At 36.9% G+C, this 27698-nt stretch overlaps 1 protein-coding gene across 2 annotated transcripts in view; it reads right to left on the bottom strand.

The window, feature by feature from the left end:
• Positions 1 to 27698, bottom strand: part of LOC5564940 (mucin-17) — a 136367-nt gene that overhangs the window by 30757 nt on the left and 77912 nt on the right. For both annotated transcript variants that reach the window (XM_021848069.1, XM_021848070.1), the window contains exon 2: positions 3041 to 3166. In XM_021848069.1, coding sequence (XP_021703761.1) covers positions 3041 to 3166 — 126 coding nt within the window. The remainder of the gene's footprint in view (positions 1 to 3040; positions 3167 to 27698) is intronic.

Here is a 27698-nt window from a genome sequence, read left to right as displayed (position 1 = left end):
TCACTTCTGTCGAAACTCATTGAGTTTATTTCTCATAAATATTATTTTTCCAGAGATTGCCTAAAATGTTCCACCTAGTTTTCCTTCATGGATTATGGTGATGTTTTTATTTTGATTTTTTCTTTTATTTGCTTAGAGTTTTGCCAAAATCCCCATCAAAATGTCATTAGAACATTCATTTGATAAATTTTCGTCTAATGCCCAAGTATAACAAATTCACCAGTCCATTTTTCTGATATTTCTGCCAGTAATCTTTTTCTATATTCGCCAGAATTCTTTCAAAAAGTTCTATGTGCATTCTATGAAAACTTTTTGTTGTAAATTTTTGGCAATCCTATGATTTTATTTGAGTTTTGCAATACTTCCGCAACCATACCTCACATTTGACTGCCAATTTGGCGGTACCGTAAACCGGGGTAACATTAATCAACGGGGTAACATTGATCGAAATGACGCATCTCGTTAAAAGTTCGAAACAATATTATATAATACAATATTATATAATATTTTCGATGAAACATTCGCAAAGAATGGACAGAGCTTCTCTTTCTTATATTCATACATGTATCATTAAAAATCTTGGATTTTCTAAAATTGGGTTTTGTAGATACTTATATTTGTTAACTTTTCGAAACAATGATTTCTATCACTATGGATGACACTAACTCACATGGGGTCTGCAAACGATGTGAACAAGTAAAATTCAGTTGCTACTAAAAATGGCTTTGCCGAAAACGATTCCGTTGTCAAAACTTTCATAAGTATGGTCAATTATGCTACATTAACGAATTATTATGAGAAACAAAGAGTAAAGAACTTTGGCCTTCATATTCGGCTTCAGAGGCCATGATATAAATTAACGACATTTTCAATATTACCGAACGTCGTTTAAACGAGTGATATTACCCTGTCTAACTAAATGAAAAAAGGTCCTGGAGATGAACCAGCCACGGGCTGAAAATTTCCCTAATAAAGTTAATATTAGTAAAACAAATCGCTTGAAACATTGTTTTACATGGTTAAATTATTCATCAAAAAAAAAAAAAAATACAGTTTATAGACACGGACGATGGGTACCGTAAATTCGGGTCAAATTGATAAGTAGGATGAAATTTATCACCGTGACACACGATTTATATTCTTCCTATTGGAGCACAAATATCAATGAAAACCTGCAATTAATGAACGTTTTTTGTCGGAACTATTGTCGAATTGTATGCTGCGGTGTTTTTTTTGCGTTAAATAATGTTTATTTCTATGAAAATAAAGTAAAATCTCGAAATCATGTACAGTGCAGCATTGACAAACATCCATAATCTTCTTGTTCTAAACAAGGTTTCGAACATGGTATAAATCTGAAAGTTTGTAAGGTTGCTCAAAATATATTCCCAAATCAGATTTCATCATCGAAACTCGTACCAATTTGCTCATTCGTTTGAAATATTTAATTGAATTTATGTTCGATATCAGGAAATTCATTAGGAAATTGCCTACATTTAGGCGTTTTCCGCGTGGTTCTTTGAATTTAATCATTCATTATTTCTATTAAAATTGTATTGTTTAGAATTTGGCAAGCATATTCGGATTCAGAGAACTCAAGTTCCATAGATGGGCCTTCCTTAGCCGAGTGGTTAGAGTCCGCGGCTACAAAGCAAAGCCATGCTGAAGGTGTCTGGGTTCGATTCCCGGTCGGTCCAGGATCTTTTCGTAATGGAAATTTCTTTGACTTCCCTGGGCATAGAGTGTCATCGTACCTGCCACACGATAATACGAATGCGAAAATGGCAACTTTGGCAAAAAAAAGCTCTTAGTTAAAAACTGTGGAAGTGCTCATAAGAACACTAAGCTGAGAAGCAGGCTCTGTCCCAGTGAGGACGTTAATGCCAAGGAAAAGAAGTTCAGTATGTAGAGTTGAGCTAAAAACTAACAATAATCGTATTGACAAGTGATCAATTTCACCTCGAAACGGAATCTCCCGATTTTTTTATTTTGGGGATGATTTTTAGCAGTAAAATCATATTTGTTAGAAAATTTCCGTAGGTACACAAGCTAATGAAGCTCACCGTCGTACTTGTTTCCATACACTAAGTTGTTTGGCATTGTCAACATTATAGAAAACAGACAAGGAAAACCGTTAAAAACGACCAATTTCACCCAAACTTTAAATATTTGCATTTTCAATTGAAATATTTAAGAAATATCCGAACAAAACTGATCGATGTTATCCAACGTTTAAATTTTCTATCGAAATTGACACTTTAATGTAAATAACTGCGTATTTTGAGCTGTATTCAAAAAAACAACTATATTCTGCACTGCCAGAGAAGCAATTTGTACGTCACCATGAATATTAATCATATTTTGTTCTAAAAAAATACTCTTAGTTGATCCATAACTATGGGGTGACAGTACTTTCGAATTTTAGAATTGCAGTGAAACTCAAAACTAATTTCGAATAGATCTTCTAAAGTGAATTCTTTTGTTGAGATGAAAGTTTGATCCAATCTGGGCGTTTTGAGGGAATTGGTTTGCCGACATTTGGGTTGAAATTCGCAATGTGGTTCATGTGAAGAAGACAAGATAAATTTTGATGGAATTCTTCGTAAAACAGTTTGATGGTATTCGTATAAAACGTCCTCGTGGAAATGTTGATGAATTACGTGAAATAAGTTCTAGTAGAATATGTTAATATAATTCAAAGAAATACAGAGCAAAATTACTATAAGAGCATATTTAGTTAAAATTTTTAATTTTGATTGAATTTGGATACCAAATTATGGAACAATAAAGCAGATGATGCGCATTCTTGTTCTGAAAGGATTTCGTGGGGAAGTTAGAACATCTTTTCACAGACTTAGTGGAGGAGTTGCAGCATAGCTTTGTTAAAAACTGAACGAAATATTGTCTAACACATTTTCCCCGAAGAATGTGCCTGAAAGTAACTTACGTGATTACATTTTCAGCGTGTTGCATCTCCCGCATTTACTCACATGTAGAAGCGCCTACCGGTAGGCAACCCAAACGCACCAGCACAACTTACCCGGGCAAACTTTGAGCGCGCAAATCAGCGTTTTGCTTTGGCACTTGCACATCAGACAGGGCTCCTTCGTGGGAACGATCGATCCTTCCATGAAGTGGGTCCCATTGTAGTAACAACTGTTGGTTTCTGCAAAGACATAAAACATAACGACCACTTTCAGTATAAACGTATAAACAATCAATCATACAATTTGAACTCCTGTAATTGGCGCATAACATAAGACGATAATTTATTTAGCAAAGAGTCAGTAATGCCCCTAAAGGCACAGTTTTCAGCATGGGTAAGTAATTCATTGTCGCACGACACACCGATTACGGGACCGACCGGAACAACGGATGAAACGTTGCGACTGAATGACTGACTGGATGAATGGATGGATGGATGGATTGTGACAAGAAATGAAAACAGAGTCGCTCAGGCATCGATCACGATCACCGACAGTACGTCATAAATATTGATTCCCTATATTATTGCAAGTCATTTCTGACCCACTGACACAGTTCGGAAGTTTTACATGGTGCGGAGGGACAATCGCCAGTGGACGTGGAGAGGAACACTAAATCATGAGTACGTGTACCAAGAGTTCACCACCTCTCCGGTACTCAAGGGGAGACCCCACTTGGAAGAAATTTTCTTTATCAGAAGTGAAGCCTAATTATGGTGAGTGATTAACGAGTGATTCATAGATGGCTTTGAACGAATAATTACGTTTCAATACATCACAAAATACTTTATACTGGACAAACATTTCAAAAGGGCACATCGACATTGGTAAACATTATCTATGCAAGACGCTGTTGAGCCCAATTCAACTCGATCACGCTCACCAATACCACTATGAGGAAGAGCTAACACCAATCTTTCTGGTAGTGGTGTTAGTTTGCGTGGGCGGGCTCATCAGCAACGTTCCTGAAAAAAGGCTCAAGACCTCTTGGGCTTTTTTCAAATGTTTGTCCAGTATTGTCTAAGGATGAACTTCCTAATAAAATACATATCTAACACTACCAACAAAATTTATAATAATGCGCCCAAAGACTCAAGTGCGTATCTCGTTGTTCTGATATGAATGGGTATGTCATTCAACAACGCTGTGATGAATAGAAAATCATTCCGTATCGTTTGAAGGAGCTGGTTTGGATGTTTATTCAGATATTTACTCAGAAGCAATGATGTAAACGCTTGGTTATTGGATATTAATGGCTTGTAGGTTGTTATATTAAATCAAGCGAGACTAGAAAAATTAAATTCTCTGCAAATCTGAATCTAAACCTACACCTAAATATAACTAATGAAAAGTTGAACATATTCGATTTACCTGTCTCATTCTTTTATACTCCAATCAATCACCGCTAGTAACTAAAAACATTTGTTCCATCTCATACTGAGCTGAGACGTGCAAATGAATCGATGAACATGATTGACACTGCAACGAATCTGGTTTCGATTATTACGTTGTTGATCGTACCTCGTTGGCTACAGCGTGCCGTGCTTTTTGAAGAGCTACATCTTCGACGGTCTTTGGCGATACTACTCTAGTTGCCTCGAACTTTTAAGTCCTCTTCAAATGCGTTCAATATAAAATATTTGGAAAATAAACTGTTCAGTACGATGGAAATATTAAAAATTATTTCAAAATAATCAGTTTCAGAATTTATGCGGAAGATCATCAGGACGATGATCAATGTGATTAAATTAACAATGATTCATTTAATTGTTTTGAATTCAGCAACTGTTAATGTTATCGTAGGGTATCTCTGAGTATTGGTCACTAGAACTACATACGCCCAATGAGCTTTAGAAGGCTTATATGGATATTAGTGTGGGACATTACTAGTGGATTCTGTCTAAATTCTTTGTTAGATTTTTAAGGCTAAGTAGCCCGTCATTCGTTTTGGCAACAATGATGACTTTTCAGCTTGCATTTCAAAGTGATAAAACTCAGTATTGATAGTTTATATTGACTTGAAATAGTATCACTGTACGCGCTAACATGCATAAAGTATACTGATACTTTTTCAGCTGTGTCAGTGCAAAACCAACTGATTTTTTTTTTTGTATCGTGCAAAAGTTTGGGTACACCTGAACTTACTTAAATCTGTGAAATCTCAAACCAATCATGTACGCGCCATTATTTGCGCTCGAAAAAGCTTTAAACTATTAAAATCGGTTGAAAAACGGCAGAGATACTGACAAAAATTATGTGCGTGCGGCTCAGATGAACCCAAACTTTTGCACGATTTGCATCATGGACCAATGCACGAGTTCACTGATTTGACGTTTAAGCGGTGCCGAATTCACTCGTTGCCATGGTCACGTAAATAACACGGCACCGCTCAAACGTCAAATAGAGAACTCGTGCATTCGTCCATACTGAGGGGTGAACCCAAACTTTTGCACGATGACTTGACTGACTCTTTCATTGATTTTGAATACTTTCCAGATTTTTCCGCCAAAAATTTCGTTAGGTCTCTTCAAGGAATATAAGATTACGATTCTAATGGCACTTTGATTTAAAATTTTGTTCGATCCAATGGTGAGGAAATTAGATATGATTTTTCAGTGTGTTTTTTTGAAAAATGTCGCAACTTTAAGTAAAAATTTAGTATACAAAGTTCAAAGAATGTTTTTGGAAAAATACATACGAAGTAAGAATAGCTCTTTGCCCTTCGAATGCGGCTTAGAGAGTTTCAATTGGACGTGTAATCACTGAGATATGGACAGAGCACTTTTGTATGTTTTTTAGGGGGTGAACCCAAACTTTTGCACGGGAGTGTAAGTCGAATCAATCCGTAGGAGCTGTCAAATATATTTTGTTATTATAAATTACATCGCACAAAAGCCCAATTTAGTCCACAATAACATCTACATACTCGCATTGTATACAAGTTTTCATCATATAAACTATGAACATATGTCGCCTTAACTTGTGTGCGTATTGGGCGACGACATACGGAAAAGTTGCACATATACAGCCATTCCATGAAAAACCGATCTAGTGGGTCACCGAATTCCGTGAAAATTTGCTATTTTGTTCCTTATCCGAAATAAGCATACACGTATTTTTGGATTTTTTTATTAGGGTGACCATTTCCGAAATAGAGTGACCAGAAAATTGCGATTTTGCAAAATTTTTATTTTTAAAAAAATTATAACTTTTGAACCGTTTGACCGATTTTTAATCTTTTTGGACGAAATGAAGGCTAGAGATTTTGACTTTTCAGGAAAAAAAATAAAATTTCACAAAAAGTGTGGTTTTTACATAAAAAAAAACTCAATAGTTTCCGTTTTTTTTTGTGTTTTGAAGGCCTCGGGACCAAAGGGGCTATTGCTGTTCTCATTTTTTTGTTCAGAAAATTTTACGTCTACTGTCAAATTTTCAGCGAAGTATGTTTTTTAGTTTTTGAGATAAATTTTGCTGAAAATAAAAAATCAGTCATTTTTCATCGGCGCACACGGTCTCAGCGCATTAGATTTTTTTATTTAAAAAAAAATCATAACTTTTGAACAGCTTAACCGATTTCCAATCTTTTTTATGGAATGAAAGCTTAAAATTTCAACTTTTCAGACAAAATTGAAAAATCTGATTTAATGCGCTGAGATCTACAGTGTGTACCGATGAAAAATGACTGATTTTTTATTTTCAAAAAAATATATCTCAAAAACTAAAAAACATACATCGCTGAAAATTTGAAAGTAGACGTAAAATTTTGTGAACTTTCAAGAAAAAATGAGAACAGCAATAGCCCCTTTGGTCCCGAGGCCTTCAAAACACGAAAAAACGGAAACTATTGAGTTTTTCCATGTAAAAATAACACAATTTTTGTGAAATTTTATATTTTTCCTGAAAAGTCAAAATCTCTAGCCTTCATTTCGTCCAAAAAGATTGAAAATCGGTCGAACGGTTCAAAAGTTATAATTATTTTAAAAATAAAAATTTTCCAAAATCGCGATTTTTCTGGTCACCCTATTTCGGAAATGGTCACCCTAATCAAAAAATCCAAAAATACATGTATCCTAATTTCGGATAAGGAACAAAATAGCAAATTTTCACGGAATTCGGTGACCCACTAGATCGGTTTTTCATGGAATGGCTGTATAAGCAGTTCCATAGCGTTGACAACTTTATGCGTCAAGCCATAACGTTAATTTATACACTCCGCCGTTCCGTCTTCCGGCAGAACGGAGAACATAAAGGGCGAGAGTTTGACAAGGTTGAATTATAATTTGCTAAACATAATCCTCAAGGTCCATGAAAAAGAAGGTTAAGATTTTTATCCAATAACGTTAGCTTAGCTAAGCTTAGCTTAGACTGACTACACATAATGGTTGCTATTCCGTGATTGACCGAAGTCAGTGAAAATGCACAAAGAATCAACTAGAAGTTCGGCTGGGATTGGCTATAATCTTCTTCAGTGGGCAAAATTCAGTGCCTCTATTTATACAGGGTCAATAACGGCGCCGGCCACGTCCCTGCAGTCAGGTGGGATTGGAGGAAGGAATGTTAGTGTGTAACCTTTGCTTTTTGGAGACCGTATTTGCCTCTGCATCTCCACAAAGGTTACTGGGAGGGATATTTGTTAATGGGGAGGATCGTTGAGTCACAGGATTCACTTTGATAAGCGATTAGACCATAATAAATAATTATTTGTGAGCATGAGCATGATGACCGTGCTTCGCGATCCACGCCACTAATTTATCATGCCACGCAAGCGACGCGCAACACGATTGATCTTGCTTGCATCACCCGCCCCCGTAGGAGCTAGCGACGCGAGCAAAGGATCAAACACTACTCATTAAGATTTTTATCCAATAAAGTCATGGAAAAAGTATATATTTGGAGGAGTGATCTGGGCAGTGCTGGAAAGCGTCAACGTAAATAGAGGGTGTCGCGCGACTTTTACATAGATGCTTCTCTCACTGTCATTGGACGGCGAGACAATGACAGAAGCTTTCTTCAAATTCTTCTTCATTTTTCCGTCGCTATGGCTTCTGACGGAATTGTAAACTAAACCATATTTATTTCATTATCTGATATGATTGTTATTTATATTGCTAGAATCATGAATGAATATCCACTTTACTTATCAAATACATTTGCTTCCCTAAATTTTCCAAAATGAGATAGAAATTTTGAAAGCAAAACAACTTTACAATTTCTCTCATGAGAGTCCCGTCATTGCGACCTGACAGAGTGAGCACATGAAATATAGCTTCGCCTAGTGACAGTGAGACTGGTTTCGTCAGTGTCGTTCATGATTCTTAACAGCCCTGGATCTAGGAAGCTTAAGATGATTATGAAACGAAGCCATAACTCGAACTAGTGTTGAGAACCAAACAGCGCTCCGGGTAGAAATTTTGATCGATTGGTCTCCACTAGCGTTGGACAAATTTGTCCAGAACATCGATGTAACTGAATCGATTCACACTTGAACTGCCGAATCGATGCACCGATTTAATCGAATCCTTTGAATCGATGTTTTCGATTTCAACATCTTTTAATCAAATCAGTTTAGAAAATCAATCGAACAGATTTACTACTTCAAGATTAGTTCAAAATATGGTTTCTTTTCAACAAACTCATTAAGAAATATTTGATGATGATGACGATTCAAAAAATCGATTAATCAGAAAGCAAACATCGATTTTCGGAGCATCGAATCAAAATCGCCCAACGCTAGTCTCCATCAGCAAGCAAGCAATTCGATCAATTTTCAACGCGAACTGTTGTCAGATTCCTCAGACTTGTGCACTTGAAAATTCAATGTTTGGCTTCGTTGTATCGTCTATATGGTTTTTGAAAAGTACCGTTGACTAATCATATTTGAACGGATGTGGTTGTCATATCTAATTTCAATATGTTTCGGGCAGCAGCAGGATTGATAACCCACGGAATGATGATAGTGTTCCGTTTTGTCTCAAATTCCGAACAGACTCATATTACAAACACTCGGTTTTTGTATGGCGACTAGGTTGAAATGTGTCACTGAAACATATGATCAAATTAGGCCGGAACAAATTTGAAATTTTACTTTTGTCTCCCCCCCCCCCTTCAAAATTTTCAAAAAGTCAGAAGGGGAAATAAATAAATTATCTGATTTTCAGTGTTGATTTTCATTATTTTCCGTTTTTTTTCTAGTTTTGTTTTTCGTATTTACTGTATTACATGAGATAACATGTGTTATTGGATTACAAGTCCTCAATTTGTTTGTTTTACTGTAACAGTATGGCCTATGAAAATATTTTTTTTTATGATTTACATGGATTCTTCTTCTTCTTGGTATTACGTCCCCACTAGAACAGAGCCTGCTTCTCAGCTTAGTGTTCTTATGGAGCACTTCCACAGTTATTAACTGAGAGCTTTCAGTGCCAAAATTGCCATTTTCGCATTTGTATATCATGTGGCAGGTACGATGACCTTTAACGCCCAGGGAAGTCAAGGAAATTTCCATAACGAAAAGACCGGGAATATTACAGACATGTTGGACCAAATTGAAATAATCTAAATATGATTTCAAGTTGCACATAAGTGCAACATTTTCGCAGTCTTCTTAAAATTGTTAATAGCTAGAGTACAATTTGAAAGCCGTTTTATGAAAAATGTTATGCGATCGATGTTAAGAATAAAAAAAATGTCGTGTTTTTTATTCAAACATTTTGATTTGACGGATATATTAATTGAAAAATGATGACTTTTCCTGAATTTCCATTTTATTATTTTTTGCCCCCCCCCCCCCCCTTGACACATTTTGGTGGAAGGTGACAAAAGAAGATTTTAAGATTTGTTCCGGCATTATCAGGAAATGGCAGTCAAATGCAATTACATTTTAACGTCTTCCAATCTATTTGATATCTCGGAAGTAGTGATAATTCTCTAGTTCGAGACCACTAAAACAAGCTCAGAAAACATAAATTTGTGAAATTATTCGTTTAATTACCGTTTTGTCTCAAATTTCGAACAGACTCGTATTCCAAACACTCGAATTTTGTATGGCGATGTGGTTGAAATGTTTCACTGATATATAACAGCACATTGCAATGAAATGGCACCCAGTTGCAATTCAATTTTAACGTCTTCCAATATATTTTAAACCTCGTGATTAGTGATGATTCTCTAGTTCGAGACCAGTAAAGTTAGCTCAGATAAATAAATTTGCGAAATTTTCCATTCGAATACGATTTATTCGTGTTGTTCTGAACTTGAATCAAGGTGTTCGGAATATGAGACAGAATAAAGACAGTGTTCGGTATTTGAATCAAAATGTCGTTCCATATTTTTACGTAAAAACAATACTAAAGCTTATTAAACCATCCTAACTTGGTACACCCAACATCTAACAGTTAGACTTTACGAAGAAATTATTTTTTTTTACAAATGTCAGCCAATTCATGCCAATCAGATGCATTTGAAGTCACTGTTGGCCTTAAGTGTTCGTAATATGAGTCAAAACGGTACGATTTATCCATGCTGTTCGGAATTTGCATCAAGGTATTCGGAATATGAGACAGAATGAGCACAGTGTTCGGCATTTGAATCGAAATGTTGCTCGTTTTTGTGTAATTGTAATACTGAACAAGTTTGAATAAACATTTTTATCGGCACACCTAACAGCTAACGATTAGGCTTTGCGATGAAATTAAAATTACCACAAATATCAGATTATTTTATATTTTATATTTTTTTTACTGTTGACCTTAAGTGTTCGGAATATGAGTCAAAACGGTATCAAATATTTTTCATTTTCCTATCCTGAAGAACAACAACGAAAATTTTTGTTTTTTCCATGACAATAAAACAGATTTTCTGTACCCGTAGCCAACTTTGATCCAACAGTATTCATCATATAAAATATTTACGTATATCTCCTCCACTTTTGCACATATAAGGCATTTTGGCGACATCTTATACGTGAAATTTTGCACATATAAGCGTCGCATAACGCAAAAGATGATTTGGTTATACGTACATTCTGGTTGTCTGGGCATCAACAGCTTAAACGGTTATCTGATTCTTTAGATTTGTGCTTTGATGATTTGAGGTGTGGCTTCGATTCATCTCACCTTGAAACATATCCATAATAACTTCTGGGTTATCAGATAGATCTCCTTTAAAAAAATGAAACGTTGTGTATGCCTTCTTACAAAGTTTCACAAATAATTCAGTATATTCTAACAGACATTCATTACTGTCGTTGATGTTTTCCCGAAATGTTTCACGTAAACTTGTACAATGTATTACCGGGATGAATATGCCTATGGCGTAAATTTCCCTAAGGGGCAGGATCCTTCTTCAATTTTAGAATTTTTAAGGGCAGTGTTTTCGTTCAAAATCAACAAAGCTTACAAGAAAATGTGTTCACTGTAGTCCATTAGGGTGGCTCAAAAAAACGTTTTTGCTCCACACCGCTCATTCGATTCTCTATCAAGTTCTGAGTGTCCTTCCAAAATTTTAGCTCATAGGAATGAAAACTGAGACTGTACAAGCCCTTCAAAGCTTTTATGGGAATTACTATGGGAAAAGCAAGCAATTCCCTCAAACGGTCATAGTATTTGCCCATGTGTTCTTGAGAGTTAGAGTTACGCTAATACTGTTAGATATATTCATAAAGGAAAAAAGGAATGCGTCATTGAACAGATGAACTGTACAAAATTGCACAATGTTTGGGGTTGTCCATAAATGACGTAGCTTTTTAGGGAGGAGGGGGGTCTTCACCAATTTGTGACGAAGTGTGACGAGGGGGAGGGAGGGGTCCTAGCTACTGGACGTAGCATTTTGAATCAAGTCCGTAAAAAGAAAGGCGCTGAAAAAAATTGCATACAATTATTTTTTATGAAACTTCTTTTTATTTACTTATAAACTTAGGTTATGAAATTATGAATAAGCTTCAAAACATTCATATGACAAGATTGAAAAAATATCTATGAAACTTTAGATTTTCTTGATAAATTCAATCAAACAGATGTTTTGAAGCTTTGAATAATTATGTGAATATTATATTATATTCGCGTCTAAATTAATAAGTTGATAAATAAACAAAATAAGTTTAATAAATTGAATAAAAATCAATGCTCTAACTACTTGGAGTACATATTTTTTGCCATTTGTCAACATGACATAAAGTCAGCCGTTTTAGTTTTATCCATATTTTCTGTTGGGGCTTTATTTCTTCAAGAGAATAAAATATGCTCTTCTTGGTAAATATTACATTTAAAGCAAGATATTTATTCCGTGAATTATGCCTTCAATGTTGCAGGAGATCTCCACCCAATCAACTCATCATTTTTTTATTTATATATCAATGCTCTTGATGGAATAGCCTGAATATTAATGAGGATAATAAATTCGAGTGTTAACAAAATTGCCCTATCATTAAATTTTGTTATTAACTCGGTAATTTGAAGAATTTTTATTATTCAACGGTTTCATTATAGGTTGTGTAAGATTAATTCAGTATGGAAACAATAATCAAAATCAGCTGAAATATTAATAGAGATTATTGTATTTGTATAATAATCGCTAAAATTTTCTAAACATTCCAAACATTTCAAGTGTAATCTTTTATTTATCTGGCCACTGTTTGCTAAAATAATTTGAAATTGGATAATATTAACGATGATTCATTTCAAATTAATATATTTTCTTGATCATCTTCATTGAAATCTATTTCTTAATAACGAAGAATTAAAAAAAAACAATCCTCAAATATAACGAATTTTTTGTTCAATATATTATAAAATATATTGGACCCTAACTCGACAGTAACGAGCTTCATCAATACAACCAATTTTTTTCACATTTTTATAGTAAACTTGTTTTTTATGGTAAGAACAGCAATAGTAATATAATTTAGTCTATAAGAAACTGGAAATTAAAACCAAGGAAAATGTTTATTTAAAACTTTTCCATATTACTTTTCAGCGCTACTGTATATCAAACTGTTAGAATAGATTATCCTTTCATTTCAGTCAGTAATTAATGTCAAACTTTGTATTGAACTTCTGAATTCCATTTTTTTGTTTCAACCCAGTCACTAAGGAAAACAAATAAAAAAAAATATAGGGGGGGGTGCTCGATATGCTACGTATTTTCCAGGGGGGAGTACCAGCATTTGTGACGAAATGCTACGAGGGGGAGGGGGGTGTAAAAAATCAGTGAAAAAATGCTACGTCATTTATGGACGGCCCTTTTGTGTAAACCGTGCAAGCCTTCCTTGGAAAGTGTAGCACTGATTGAATACCTCCAGTTTATTCTTATAGATTTTAACTTGAAGGAGCTTCTAAAAACATTAAAAGGGTGTGAATTGAATTTTCAATGAGCCATCAGATATCTATAAGTCAACGAATTCACTAAGATTTCGATTATACATTGGAGTTCCTATATTATGTTCTAATTTGTATGACATCTTGCAAAAGTATGATCTCAATTAGAGATAGTTAGAAAAGATATTTCTTCTTACCTTAAAAATAGACGATTGTAGCTTATGTCAACAGCAAAGTGATTTAAAAGATGATGCAGGTTGTGCCCGTCAAATTTGCTCTAAATCCCCAATCCTAGGTGCTATTATTCAAGAGCATGGAAATGGGATTATAAATTAGAATGCACTACCGTGAGCAATGATCACCAATCAACTTCAATGAAGCATCATTATATCCACTAGGCGGAACGAATCAATTGAAACGTGCTAATAGATCGTCAAAGATCATTATAATTCCATCAATAGTAGTACCATTTGGATACGTGCTCTCACCCCAGTCGTCGATTTTCTTTCAATGTGAATAGACGAGAAAAATAACTGAAACATCTTTGTCGGCGATGGAGTTCTGAAAGGCAGCTTACCACAAGATTTCGACAAGCAATCTCGAAAAACATCAATCCACACCACAAGCAAATCAATTAAAATACGGGAGTAAGCCGGGATCCCGCCCGATCAGCTTCCCAGGAGTGCGCGATTGATTGATGAAACGCGATCCTAACTCGACTTGACTTATCGCGAAACAGAAAACCTACACTTGGCTCTTTTCTATATGGAATTAGCCGAAGAAAAGGAAAAACAAACATCTCCGGCCAAGACTTGGAACGAAACGGAATAGATGATGATGGATGGTGAAGGAAGTGGCTCAACTCTAGTTGTGTTTAGAAACTTAACTGGTTGATCTGCCTATTGGCTAAAATGAAGGAATGGAAGAAAAAACTGTCGACATGAAAGTGAATGAAGTGGTCGCAACATTCAAGTACAATGTAGAATGGGGCTGTATACACAAAGATTCCACACCACTGGCTATTTAAATACGATTCGCATCACTTTCGGTGTCGGTACAGGTCTTTTTTTGTATGAGCTTAAGTCGATGGTTCAACAATAGGAAGAGTGGTTAAAGGCGTGAAAGGCGACATGTGGGAAGATCATAAAATAGGACGTGAACGACGTGAAGTTGCGAATTCTCTTCGCTGATGCCGATCTGGGCATGGATTGAAGTGAGGCACGTAGTCTGACATCATTTTCGCGTGGGTTTGGTCAGCAGGAACAGGAATCACTTTCGCTTGTTCAGGAATCGAAGATGTGATGGGAGTTTTGTCAGTTTGAAGGGGGTTTACAGCGAAAGTTACACGAGTTTACTGACACTGGAAAGTAAACACAAATTAAAAGAGGGTATCATTCTTGATAACTCAAAGGTTAGGGGCCTCCCTTAGCCGAGTGGTTAGAGTCCGTGGCTACAAAGCAAAGCCATGCCAAAGGTGTCTGGGTTCGATTCCCTGTCGGTCCAGGATGTTCTCCTAATGGAAATTTTCTTGACTTCCCTGGGCATAGAGTATCATTGTACCTGCCACACGATATACGAATGCGAAAATGGCAACTTTGGCAAAGAAAGCTCTCAGTTAATAACTGTGGAAGTGCTCATTGAACACTAAGCTGAGTAGCTGGCTTTGTCCCAGTAAGGAAGTAATGTGATCATTAAAATATGTTTGAGGAGTCGCTTGATAAAGTCTTGGCTAGATGCTAACCTGGTTACTTCTGAGATAAGTAATAAACTATCCTTTAAGAAGTTCATACACTGCGGGCTTCTTAGATTGGTCTCAATCATTTCAATGATTTTAAGAGTTAAAGTGGAGTCTAAGCGTAATATGGCTAACTATTTTCAAAGCCTTTTCAGTGATACTTACTTACTTGATGGGCTACAATTCGCTACGATGAACAACAGAAACCACCTAAAATTTCAAAAACTTTAGTATCAAATGACGAAAACAGTTGATGTTTTATACGCCTATAAATGATGATTGCAACTCCCCCACATGTCCCATCAAGTCGATCATTACGATAAACAAAAAAGTTAGTATCTATTTTTAGTTTGGATCCAGGTTTTAAATATGTTTCAGTAATAACTGCTATATGCACGTTATTAGCTGTAAAAAAAATAAACAGCTCGTCCTCTTTACCATTCAAGGAACGAGCATTCCAATTTACTTACTTACTTATTTGGCTTTACATCAATTATCTTGATAAAGCCTCGCCAACAACAATTCGCCAATTCACTCGGTTCATGGCCGCTTCTCTCCATCCTCGACTGTGACCCACGCTCTCCAGGTCCTGGTGCACTAGCTCGCTGCGCCCCACGCCTTCTTGTTCCGACCGGATTCGTGGCGAACACCATCTTTACAGGGTTGTTGTCCGGCATTCTTGCAACATGCCCTGCCCAGCGTATCCTTCCAGCTTTAGCTACCTTCACGATACTGGGTTCGCCGTAGAGTTGGGCGAGCTCGTGGTTCATCCTTCGCCGCCCCACGCCGCACAGTGGGACGAAACTGAAAATTGACGGTCAAAACCTCTTAGGGGCGTTTTAGCCCATAGGTGTCTTCGGGACATTGTTTTGAATTAGCATCCCGAGTAATAATAAAAAATAATTTTATTATTAGGCTTAATAGGGCACCCGATCAAAAAATATTTTTTGAAAAAAAATTTTTTAGGCGATGATTACTTCAGCAAAGTTTTAGATCTTTTCATTTTCAACAACTTTGCTGAACATACTTGATATTTTTGATTCGTTTTCACGGTTAAAATTTTAAATTTAACCTATTTTATCATAAATATCAGTTTTTGACCATTTGTATGCTCAATGTGCAATTTATGAATATGACATGTTCTACAACGTTTTATATATTACAAAAATACACAAATTTGCCGAATATACCAAAGCTGTGAAATCATCACATCGAAAGATATAATGAAATTATGTTAAAATTTATATAATTTTCGACCATTTTTCAAAGCAAGTTTCTCCTGAATCGGCACTTTTCGGCAGCCATATTTAGTATAATTTGATGCCTTATTATATCAGCGAAAGCCTCATGGCAATAGAATGATCGGGTCTCACAGGGCTTATTGATTTCAACCATTTTTTGACAAGTATGGAATTCTATTTTGACATCAGATAGTTTTTGACCTATTGTGTGCTCACAGTGAAATCAATAAACTTGGGATATTCTGTTATTTTTTATACCACAAATCTGTACAACTATGTCGAAGCCATTTGTATAAACTGACAAGCTGTAAATGTATTGCATAAAAAAACAATGTTTTTATTAAAATAAATACTATTTTTGAGAATTTACTAGGTAGGTTTTTTATGTATCAGCAATTTCGGACATAAGTTTACTTCTGCCGACACAACAAACTAATGGTTGAAAAATGAGAGGAATTGTGTTTAACTGGTAAAATAATGTTTCACGCACTATTGTTATTTGCTTTTTATCATAAAATACATATGATCGGTGTTCAGAGAGACTGGACCAGATGGTATTTTGGTGTCATAGAGATATGATAGGACCTCCATTAATTTTTATTTTTCTGATGGTATTTTGATATATGATGAAACGTCTCATCAAATAGATAAGTTGCATCATCACAAAAAACTAATGCAAATATTTTGATATTTCAAATGCCTGGGGTGCGTTTTCCTGAAATCATTGAAAACCACTTGGTTCAGTCTATTTGAACACCGACCATATTATAATTTGTTTTTAAAATTTTCACGCATTGTGACAGAAGCCAAATTATCGACAACTACGATTTGACGCTAAAATTGAGCTTTAGTGTGACAAAAGTGTTGTTTTAATACGTTATTTCGTGATATAATAAATACAGAGTATTGCACAGTGAGTATAAAAAAAGGTAAAAAAAACTATTTAAGATCAAAATTCCAAGCTTGTCAAAAAATAGTTGAAATCAATGTGCCCTGTTAGACCCGATCATTTTATTACCATGAGGCTTTAGCTGATATATTAAGGCATCAAATTATACTAAATAAGGCTGCGAAAAGTGCCGATTCAGGAGAAACTTGCTTTGAAAAATGGTCGAAAATTATATAAATTTTAACATAATTTCATTATATCTTTCGATGTGATGATTTCACAGCTTTGGTATATTCGGCAAATTTGTGTATTTTTGTAATATATAAAATGTTGTAGAACATCTTCTTCTTTCTGGCATTACGTCCCAACTGGGACAAAGCCTGCTACTCAGCTTAGTGTTCTTATGAGCACTTCCACAGTTATTAACTGAGAGCTTACTGTGCCAATGACCATTTTTGCATGTGTATATCGTGTGGCAGGTACGAAGATACTCTATGCCCTGGGAATCGAGAAAATTTCCTTCACGAAAAGATCCTCGACCAGCGGGATTCGAACCCACGACCCTCAGCATGGTCATGCTGAATAGCTGCGCGTTTACCGCTACGGCTACCTGGGCCCCAAATGTTGTAAAACATGTCATGTTCATAAATTGCACATTGAGCATAGAAATGGTCAAAAAACTGATATTTATAATAAAATAGGTTAAATTTAAAAATTTAACCGTGAAAACGAATTCAAAAATATCAAGTATCCTTAGCAAAGTTGTTGAAAATGAAAGGATCTAAAACTTTGCTGAAGTAATTACCGCCCAAAATTTTTTTTCATAAAAATATTTTTTGATCGGGTGCCCTATTAAGTCTAATGTAAAAATTATTTTTTATTATTACTCGGGATGCTAATTCAAGACAATTTCCCGAAGACACATATGGGCTAAAACGCCTCTAAGAGGTTTTGACCGTCAATTTTCAGTTTCGTCCCACTGTGCGCCGTTCTCCTGTACGCCGCCGAAGATCGTCCTTAGCACTCGGCGTTCGAAAACCCCAAGAGCTTGCAAGTCCTCCTCGAGCATAGTCCACGCCTCATACCCATAGAGGACTACCGGTCTTATGAGCGTTTTGTACATCGTACATTTGGTGCGGGGGTGAATCTTTCTTGACCGTAGTTTCTTCTGGAGCCCATAGTAGGCACGACTTCCGCTGATGATGCGCCTTCGTATTTCCCGACTAACATTGTTGTCAGCCGTCAACAAGGATCCGAGGTAGACGAACTCGTCCACCACCTCGAAGGTATATCCGTCTATCGTAACACTGCTTCCTAGGCGGGTCCTATCGCGCTCAGTTCCGCCAACCAGCATGTACTTTGTTTTCGACGCATTCATTCACCATTAGCCCGACTCTTGTTGCTTCGCGTTTTAGGCGGGTGAACAAATCTGCCACCGTTTCAAATTTTCTCCCAATAATATCCATGTCATCCGCGAAGCAAACAAATTGTCCGGATCTCGTGAAAATCGTGCCTCGACTGTTAAGTCCGGCTCTCCGCAGAACACTTTCAAGCGCAATATTGAACAACAGGCACGAAAGTCCATCGCGCTGTCGTAGTCCCCGCCGAGACTCGAACGAACTGGAGTGTTCGCCCGAGATCTTCACGCACTTTTGCACACCGTCCATCGTTGCTCTGATCAATCTTGTGAGCTTCCCGGGAAAGCTGTTCTCGTCCATGATTTTCCATAGCTCTACGCGGTCGATACTATCGTATGCCGCCTTGAAATCGATGAACAAATGGTGCGTAGGGACCTGATACTCACGGCATTTCTGGAGGATTTGCCGCACGGAAAAGATCTGGTCCGTTGTCGAGCGGCCGTCGATGAAACCTGCTTGATAACTTCCCACGAACTCGTTTGCTATAGGTGATAGACGACGGAAGAGAATCTGGGATAGCGCTTTGTAGGCGGCGTTTAGGATGGTGCTAGCATTCCAATTTATAATATTTAAATTATTATTTGAATCCATTAGAAAAATGTATTCCAATAACCAATAATTTGATTAGTAAATTTTACATCAATATGGACAGCTTATGTCATAGTGGTGGCTTTGAACATTGCATCAATCGTTAGATTCAATTGTTCAGTTAGAAAACTAAAATCAGAGGCAGACATATCACTTGAAGTGGGACCCACTTAGTGGGTACATTTGATGATTTTCTCTTAGAATTTTCGGTAGACGAAGAGGCGGAGTAGGAGTTACCTGTGGCGGCAGGTTTTTTTCCATTTAAGGTGAAAGTTCATTGAGCACGTAAACATAATGTTGCCACCCACTCGAGCCACCCGCCAAAGCACCCTCTCGAGCCACCCAACAAAGCGGAGCACAATGTTATGTGCGTCGGCCAAAAATAAATCATCATGTTCCATGTACACCTCCACCCACAGAATTTTATAAGCAGTATAACTTGCACACGTTTTATACAAAGCTATTATTGTCGATATGAATTCATCAACAACTTCATAAAAGCTCAAAATCACAATTTATTTTATTTGGTAGTGAAAACCTGTTTTTAACCAAAATGCTTATATTTTCACACCATGCTTGTGTTATTTACTATTTTCTGACAGTTTTCTCCTCTCTTCTCTCGCTTCTCACGGACGGAGAAAGTTGCCATCAGTATACATTTGAATTCTACAATCAATTGTACTGTACACTCAGAAATAAAAATAGTCACAGAATTACTAAAATTTATGCATTAATGACAATTTTCCATCTGCCTTTTTTCATTCTGCTGTGAATTTTCATACTAACTGCCATTTCGACTGGGTTGAAGCTTAGCGATGCTTCAACCCAGGTGAATTGACAAATAGGAATAAAATTCTCTGCAGAATGAAAGAGAGACAGATAGAAAATAGTCATAAATTACTAAAATTTAGTTATTCTGTGACTACCCGTGTTTCTGAGTGTATGATATCTAATAATCATTTTTGCTGTTAAATTGCGTCGTACATAAAAATGATTTGCGACACCTGTGACATTGTACACCTTTTGAGTGTTTTGAAATAAAAACTGACAACACTTCCTTACAGTGAGTGCGGCGCGTCCCATTCATAAACAATGTTGGCTCAGTAAATTCGCGTTCCAGTGCTGTTTTCGAGCACAAATTGACGAATATAAGTGATTTATTGCTCCCAGGAGCATTGTGCGCGAAGAATCAAAGTGTTTCAAATATCGCATCAGATTTTTGAATTGCTACGGTGAGTAGAAATACCATTGAAACTGAGTTTAAGAACGGGCACCGAAAATCCAGCAAACAATATCTCGGTGCGTGAAGTGATTCGGTAGTGCGTGGTATTTTACAACACAAATCACAGCAATAACTACGTGTATGCATTCAAAAACTGATAATTTGTGAAAAACACATTATGGAATGCTTTCAGTTAAGAAATCACCCCTCTACAATAAGGTTAGTAATTTCAAATAATCATTTTTTGTGATCTTTCTCCTAAACACTGTGAGAAGTGTGGGAGTATGGAGCAGAAAGTGAAGGGGGAAGTAAGTTGCTATATTGGAGGCCATTTTGGTACTCAAGGAGATATGTCCTTAATTTGAAACAAGTAGAATGGGTACTCATAGTACGAATAGGGGAGGTGTTCAAATTACCTGCTACGATATCGGCAAAGGATTTTCCGTGGGTAGATACATTCGAAATTAAAAGATTCGAACGGCTACCCGACGGATTAAAATTAGTTTGTGAATGAGCTATGATCTTCCTGGTGGGTATGATTCCTAATCAAGCGATCGTTAACTGAAAAATGAGTATTGTCCGATACTCTACCAGGCAAATTCCGGAAACAACCGTTATCGTAACGGATATTATCTTTCATCTGCCTGGAACGAGCCTCGACGACTCTCCTTCGCGAAGGGCAACTCCAAAAATTGGACTTACGATTGTCCCCGCAATTCGAGCATATAAACTTGGTGGTATCTTCCTTCACTGGACAGACGTCTTTGGCGTGAGAAGAAACTTCACAAATCATGCATTTAGCATCCATGCGACAATTTTTTGTACCATGACCCCACTTTTGGCACCGACGGCACTGAGTGGGGTTCTGGTAATTTCCTCCAGGTTTCTGGAAATGTTCCCATGTCACACGGACATCGACCATAAGTTTTGCTTTTTCTAAAGCTTTAATATTATTTAGTTTTTTTTTTTGTAAAGTGAACTAAATAATATTCTTGAGAAAGCCCTTTCCGAACAATGCCAGATTGGGTTCTCTTTTTCATAATGTTTACTTGGACTGGGGAAAATCCAAGTAAATCATTTATTCCATTTTTGATCTCTTCAGGTGACTTATAGTCACTTGAGAGACCTTTCAAGACGACTTTGAACAAACGTTCAGTTTTGTCGTAATAAGTAAAAAAATGTGCTTCTTCTCTTCAAGATGTTTGAGAAGAAGTTCGCGATCTATACGAGTTTCCGGCAAAACGGCACAGTCTCCTTTCTTTGCTATTTGGAAAGAAACCTTGATTCCCCGAATGGAGTTCAAGATCTCCTGCCTAAATCCCCCAAATTCGGAACAACTGAGCACGATAGGCGGCACTCTTTGCTTCCTCACTTGAATCGAAGAGCCTGGGCTAGAGGCTGCTTCGATCTGGTGTTCAGAAAATTTGTCTAGAGCATCGAACTGATTGCTCATTTCGATACAATTATGCACTTGGAAGAAAGTTCGCATTCCGGGGAAACGTCTTTCTTCCATTCTTGCCACGTTTAGAGAGGTCCCCAAGCAAACTGCCACGAACACCAACGCAAATCAATCTTACACAAGTCGATTTCCTCAGAATGAAAACGTATCGATGTTTGTTTGACATCATTGAGCTTTCGGTCAACGGCAGGCCAACAAGGAAGTGATTGTTTTGCAGCAGTTCTGTTTATATTTGGATTCTCACAGCAAACAAAAGCAATGTTGTGACAGTTCTCACAGCGAACAAAGAAAATTTTGTCAACATTGCACTACTACGCAGGCAACTGGATTGGTTTAGTGACAGTTTTAGATTCATCCTTCTTTTTGTTAGTAGTTGCAATCATGTTTAATGAATAAACGAAAGAAGACGTGACCTTCGAGAGGTTTTTTTTCCAAGACGGTGTCCAAGAAGGATTACCACCGCTAGCTTTCGCCAACTGGTCCAACGAAAAATCGAAGGCACGGGTCTAAACAAGGATCGTAAGGGATCAATGGTAGAAAAAATAGTACTGAAAAGTACTGTTTTAGTAGCACTGAAGAGTACCGTTTTTAATTTTAGCACTGAAAAGTACTGTTTTTGTAGCACTGAAAAGTACTGTTGTACAGTGGGATTCCGTTTTTGGCATGCTCCATTTTTGGCACCCCCGATTTTGGCAACAAAATGGATCCTTAATTGACAAAATTTTTAAAAACCATTAAAATTTGTAAACTTTTGCAAAAAAATGTGTGTCTGTTGTGTTAGTCTTTTGAAAAGCAAGTCAGCTTCACGCTTATTGCAATCGAGCTCAATTTTCGTTGATATTTTCCCAAATTGCACCAACTGCTAGTATAACCGTACGCACCCATTTATTTCTAAAAGGTCGTGTGTTTGCAATGTTTCAAAAAGTAATTAATCTCTATGAGTATCTCAACTAGAGTTCCAATGTTTTTTTCTCAGGCATAAACGTTGTATGACCAGCCCACTTGAGTATGCCGGTAGGTGATACACATTCTTCTTCCAATTCGGAAAAGCTCTTTTGAACAAAGCACACGCACCCACACAAGAGCAGCAAAAAGTCTATGTATGGAGTGTAATGCGTGCCATATCAAGATTTAAACAAGGCATGCGGGCTACATGGATCAAAATATTCCTAATGCTATCCTGGAGATCCCTAGCTTGGTCTAGGAGTTTTCTAACTGTATTCTGGAGAATCCTTACGGGATCCTATATTCTTCTGGGAATCTTCAGCGGAATCTTGAAAATACTGAGCGAAATCTGGGTATTCCTATCGGGTATTAAAGGTTTCTGGCGGGTTCCTTAAGAGATCTAATTAGTTGTTTGAGACGCTGTTTGAAATCTGTCGATTCCTTGCAAATTCCTAAGGTCTCAGACGTCCTGTAAGTTTCTAGCGGAATGCTGGGGTTTTCTGTATGTTGAACATTTCTAGCAAAATCTTGAGAATTCTGAATAGGTTTCCCGCGGATTATGGAAATTGCTATTGGCAGTCTTAGAAGTCCATATAAACTTTTGAAAACTTTCAGCAATATCGCAGCGGAATCTGAGCAATGTCCTTAAAATTCCTAGCAAGCTCTTGGGTAGACTTTCATTCCTATATGACTTCTAGGCAAGATCCTGTCAATTTCTAGCAAGCTACTTCAGAATGTTAACGGATTTCTGTGGATTCTTAACGGACACCTGAAGAATCTTATCGGGATTTAAGGGTTTCATAGCGAAATCCTGCGATTATCTGTTGGATCCATATGGTTAATTTATAATATGCAAGCTCAACTTCTAAAACTTATTGAAGTAATGAGAAGCTTATTTGTGTATTCTACGAAATTGTGGGCCGCAATTAAGGATCTTGGGGTTCTCAAGCATCCGCATGTTGAGCATCACTGTTTACCATTTTTCAATAATTTCTAGGGGATTTTTTCATCCATATTGCAGCGGAAAATCCAAATGAATGCTTAGTCAATATTCTGTTTCGATATACATCCGATTGATTTCAGCTGTTTCTGTGTGCCATTTTGATTGTAATAAATCATTTTATATGAGATACCATACTATGCAAAGAACATAATTTTGGAGAGCCATTTTCAATTGATCGAATATTGTCAAATTTGGCAGCAGAAGCGATAGCCATTAGACCACAAACCCCGTCATTGTAAAATTTGACGCTTGAACTTAAAAGACAAACTGTTATGTTAAGTTATGTTCATTGAATTAGAAAAATCATTATGTTTTGTAATACCTAGATGTTTTTCGTAAATACATTTCTGTATTTCTGTATTCTTTCACTATTTTATGGAATTGTCAAATTCTAGAATAAAGGTCACTTATGCGATTATTGTTTTTTCACGGCCTATGTATGCAAAAAGTTTCCATAATGTTCATAGAACACCATTGAAGATGCTTCAGCAATCGAAAGTGTGTGGAGCGTCTGTCACAATTAACATGACAGGTCTATAAATTTATAGCATAGCCCTCTCCTACGGAAATCCGCTTCGAAATAGACCATTTGGAAGTCTGGCCATCATTTGGATTAATAATGATGATGTAATAACGTCCAAATAATATTCTTGAAATTGAAAAAAATGGGTTCCGATTTTGGCAAGGTTCCGTTTTTGGCAACTGAAAATTTCGATTTTGTTGCCAAAAACGGAATCCCACTGTATTGCTTTAGGTAGTTAAACTTCCAAAAGCAGAGAGCATTCGTGTACACACAGCATGAAAGTACGATGCGCATATATTTCTAACGGTTGTTTTAAATATATGTTGCTCGATACACGACCCGCAGCACTCGCCTCCGTTTTGTTCGTGTTTGACGTTTACACACTACCGCCACCTGTTGGCCCATCGGTTAAACAATGGTTTTAGCATTGAGCGCACATATTCTCGCGACTATGATTTTGATTGCAATTTGTTCTAAGTGTTACGTCTATTTGTCCAATGACATTCAGTCGAATGACGTTTAGTCGAAAGTACATTTGGAAAAGGTTTAGTTGCAACAGAAAGCATATGATATTTGGTCGAAACGACATTCCGTGGAAAAAAAGTGGTCGAATCTGAAAAAGATGGAAACTAAGTTTGACGTTCAGTCTGACTATCGTTGAGAGTAGCATTTTGTGGCTAATACAAGAGTGATTGAATAATTGAAAAAGTAGCAGTCATTTTACAGCCTTAACAATCTATATGCGGTTAGCAAAATTTTGTTATTCAATTTGATGGACGCTCTCCCAACATAATTATGTACCTTTTGCGTTTTTGACGTTTCATGCTGCTTTTTCGTTCAAGCATGTTCTGCGATTCGAGATAAACTGATCTTAAATGGAACATTGGTCGCCTCAGTCAACTCGTCATCCATTTCCCGATGTCCTAAGCCCGTTGTTGGAGCAACGCTGCACTGGGAATCTTCAAATAGATCTGAAGTTTTTGGAATGAAACTAATTTTTATAAATAAGCTAATCATTTGCATAATTATTAAAGCAATAATTCACCCAAGAAATGCTCCACAGATTCCCATGGTATGCCTGCAGAAAACTGCTGAATTGTATAGTAATTCTTCGTTTTTAATAACCGGTGCAAACCTGACCAATTTGATGCACTATTTCTCAACAATCCTGCTGTTATCTGTCAAATCAGTCCAGAAGTAATATTTGAATTAATTGCATAAAACTATTTACTATATACTCATTATCTTAGGGTATTTTAATGCCTTGTAGGTGCTTGTAAATTCATGTACAAATAACATGGAAAATTCTTCCTGAAATCTTCAAAAAGCATCTGTAAATCGTGTTACAAACTGAATAATTCCGGTGAAAGTGCCAAATTTTACCTCAACAACTGCAAGATTCTACATATTGCACAAGACTGCATCAACTACTGACTATCATATAAAATGAACTGTGTTCCAACTATATCCGGGAAAACCTCTTCCATAAGAAACTTCCGTAAGAAATTTCCCGACCTTAAATAAAAATTGAAACAAGGCTTCAAAATTTGACTATATCCATAAGGTCCCACGGTGTCTCTGGTAGAAAACATTAATATAAAAAAATCAGTATCGCTAAAACACCCACCAAATGAAAGCTTAGGCTTTCTCCTTTCATTTGAGACCGGTTTGGAAATGTTCTATCGGGGGGTCCTGAACATTTTTTTTTTATTTCAATAAGAGGTAGGTACCATAGGTAATTCGTTTGTGCCATATGATGACAACTCAATCGAATCGTAGAAGGCCATGACAAATATATCCATGATACAAATTTGTTTTTGTTTTGGCAGTGGTGCTTGAGTTGTCGCGTTCTTAGGTGATATATCGAAGAATTAGTGCTTGTGTCGCGTGATAAGTTATACTTTTATTGCTTGTGTCAACATTTTGGTTTGCTGATTAGAGGTATGTCTGTTAATAATTGAAATAAATATATCACAATTTTGCACATATTTATAAATATATATTTACACTAAACTCTGTCAGGAGACCTGAAACATGAAACCGAAAAGCCACGAAGATAATCGTTCGAAGGTTTGCGTACTGTGTTTGAAGAAGCAGTGTCTGCAACCGTTATCAACAAAAGTGGTTGATATTATTGAAAAGCACATTCTTCACGACATCGGGATTAAAGCTTGGTATTATCCTACAAAAATATGTCGAGCTTGCACGTTTGAGGTTTATTCGTGCAGTAACCAAAATAAACCTTTGAATATAGCACTGTACAAATATAAATACAATCTAAAACTTTCCACACGAAGCAATAGCATTTGTTTGTGTGAAATATGTAATGCTGCGAGAACAACAATCTCACCGAAACAAAAGGGAAAACGTGGTAGACCCAGTACTACCGATAATGCAAAAAGGAAGTGCCCATTGAACTTGTGTTCGATCTGCTACTCAGAGAAGCACAAAGGCATGCGTCATATTTGCACGAGTGCTACAACGCAACGCAACTTGGTCAGCATCATCCAGACTGCTCGCGCTGGTGAATCCGCGGTTGCCCAATATATGAGACAAAAACCGACAGATGAAGAGGGCCAAGTCCAGCTGTCCAATCTACACGGTTTACCATCCAATTGGAAATCGACTCCAAATTCTGTGCAACCAAACAAACCCCATTTGTCCGCTGATGACTTGTTTTTGATTAAAAAAACGTGTGACTTGAGCACCAGACGAACGTTGCAGCTGAGCAGCTGTCTACGGGGTTTGGATGTTGAAATCGCCCCAAACATCGCTTTCAAAATCAGCAGAGTCAACCAATCAGTTCAGGGATTTTTTGAGATAGCACATCTACACTTTCATGTAAACGATAATGCTGAAACGGTATTAAAACCAGTAATATACTGTAATAACGTTCAGGGGTTGGTTGATTATGTGACGTCCAAAAGGGGGGTTGACCTGGGCAGTTCGTTCTGCAAGATTGGTGTCGATGGAGGAGGAGGGTCCTTTAAGGTTACCCTGTCGATTATCGAGCATAATTCCGACGTCACCAGGACTCAAGGCCGATGTAAGGATACTGGCGTAAAAATGCTGTTGCTGCTTGCTGTTGCTCCTGGCGTTCCGGAAAAATATAGCAATATTGAGAAAATCTGGACGACACTGTTACATTTGAACAATTTCAAGTGCTTCATTGCTGGAGATTTGAAGATTGTCAATCTGCTTTGCGGAATAATGGTACATAGTTCAACATTTCCTTGCCCATACTGTACCACGCAAAAAAACGATCTATCCAATGAAGCTGGTCATCCACGAACACTTGGACACATCCGCGAGATGTCCGCAAAATGGAAAAGTCTCGGCTCGGACCATAAACTGGCGAAGCAGTTCTTCAATTGTATT

Source organism: Aedes aegypti, chromosome 2, assembly GCF_002204515.2.
Source record: "Aedes aegypti strain LVP_AGWG chromosome 2, AaegL5.0 Primary Assembly, whole genome shotgun sequence".
In the NCBI taxonomy this organism is placed as follows: domain Eukaryota; kingdom Metazoa; phylum Arthropoda; class Insecta; order Diptera; family Culicidae; genus Aedes; species Aedes aegypti.
Note: the sequence above shows the minus strand (reverse complement) of the source record. Positions and strands in the feature narration are given on the sequence as shown.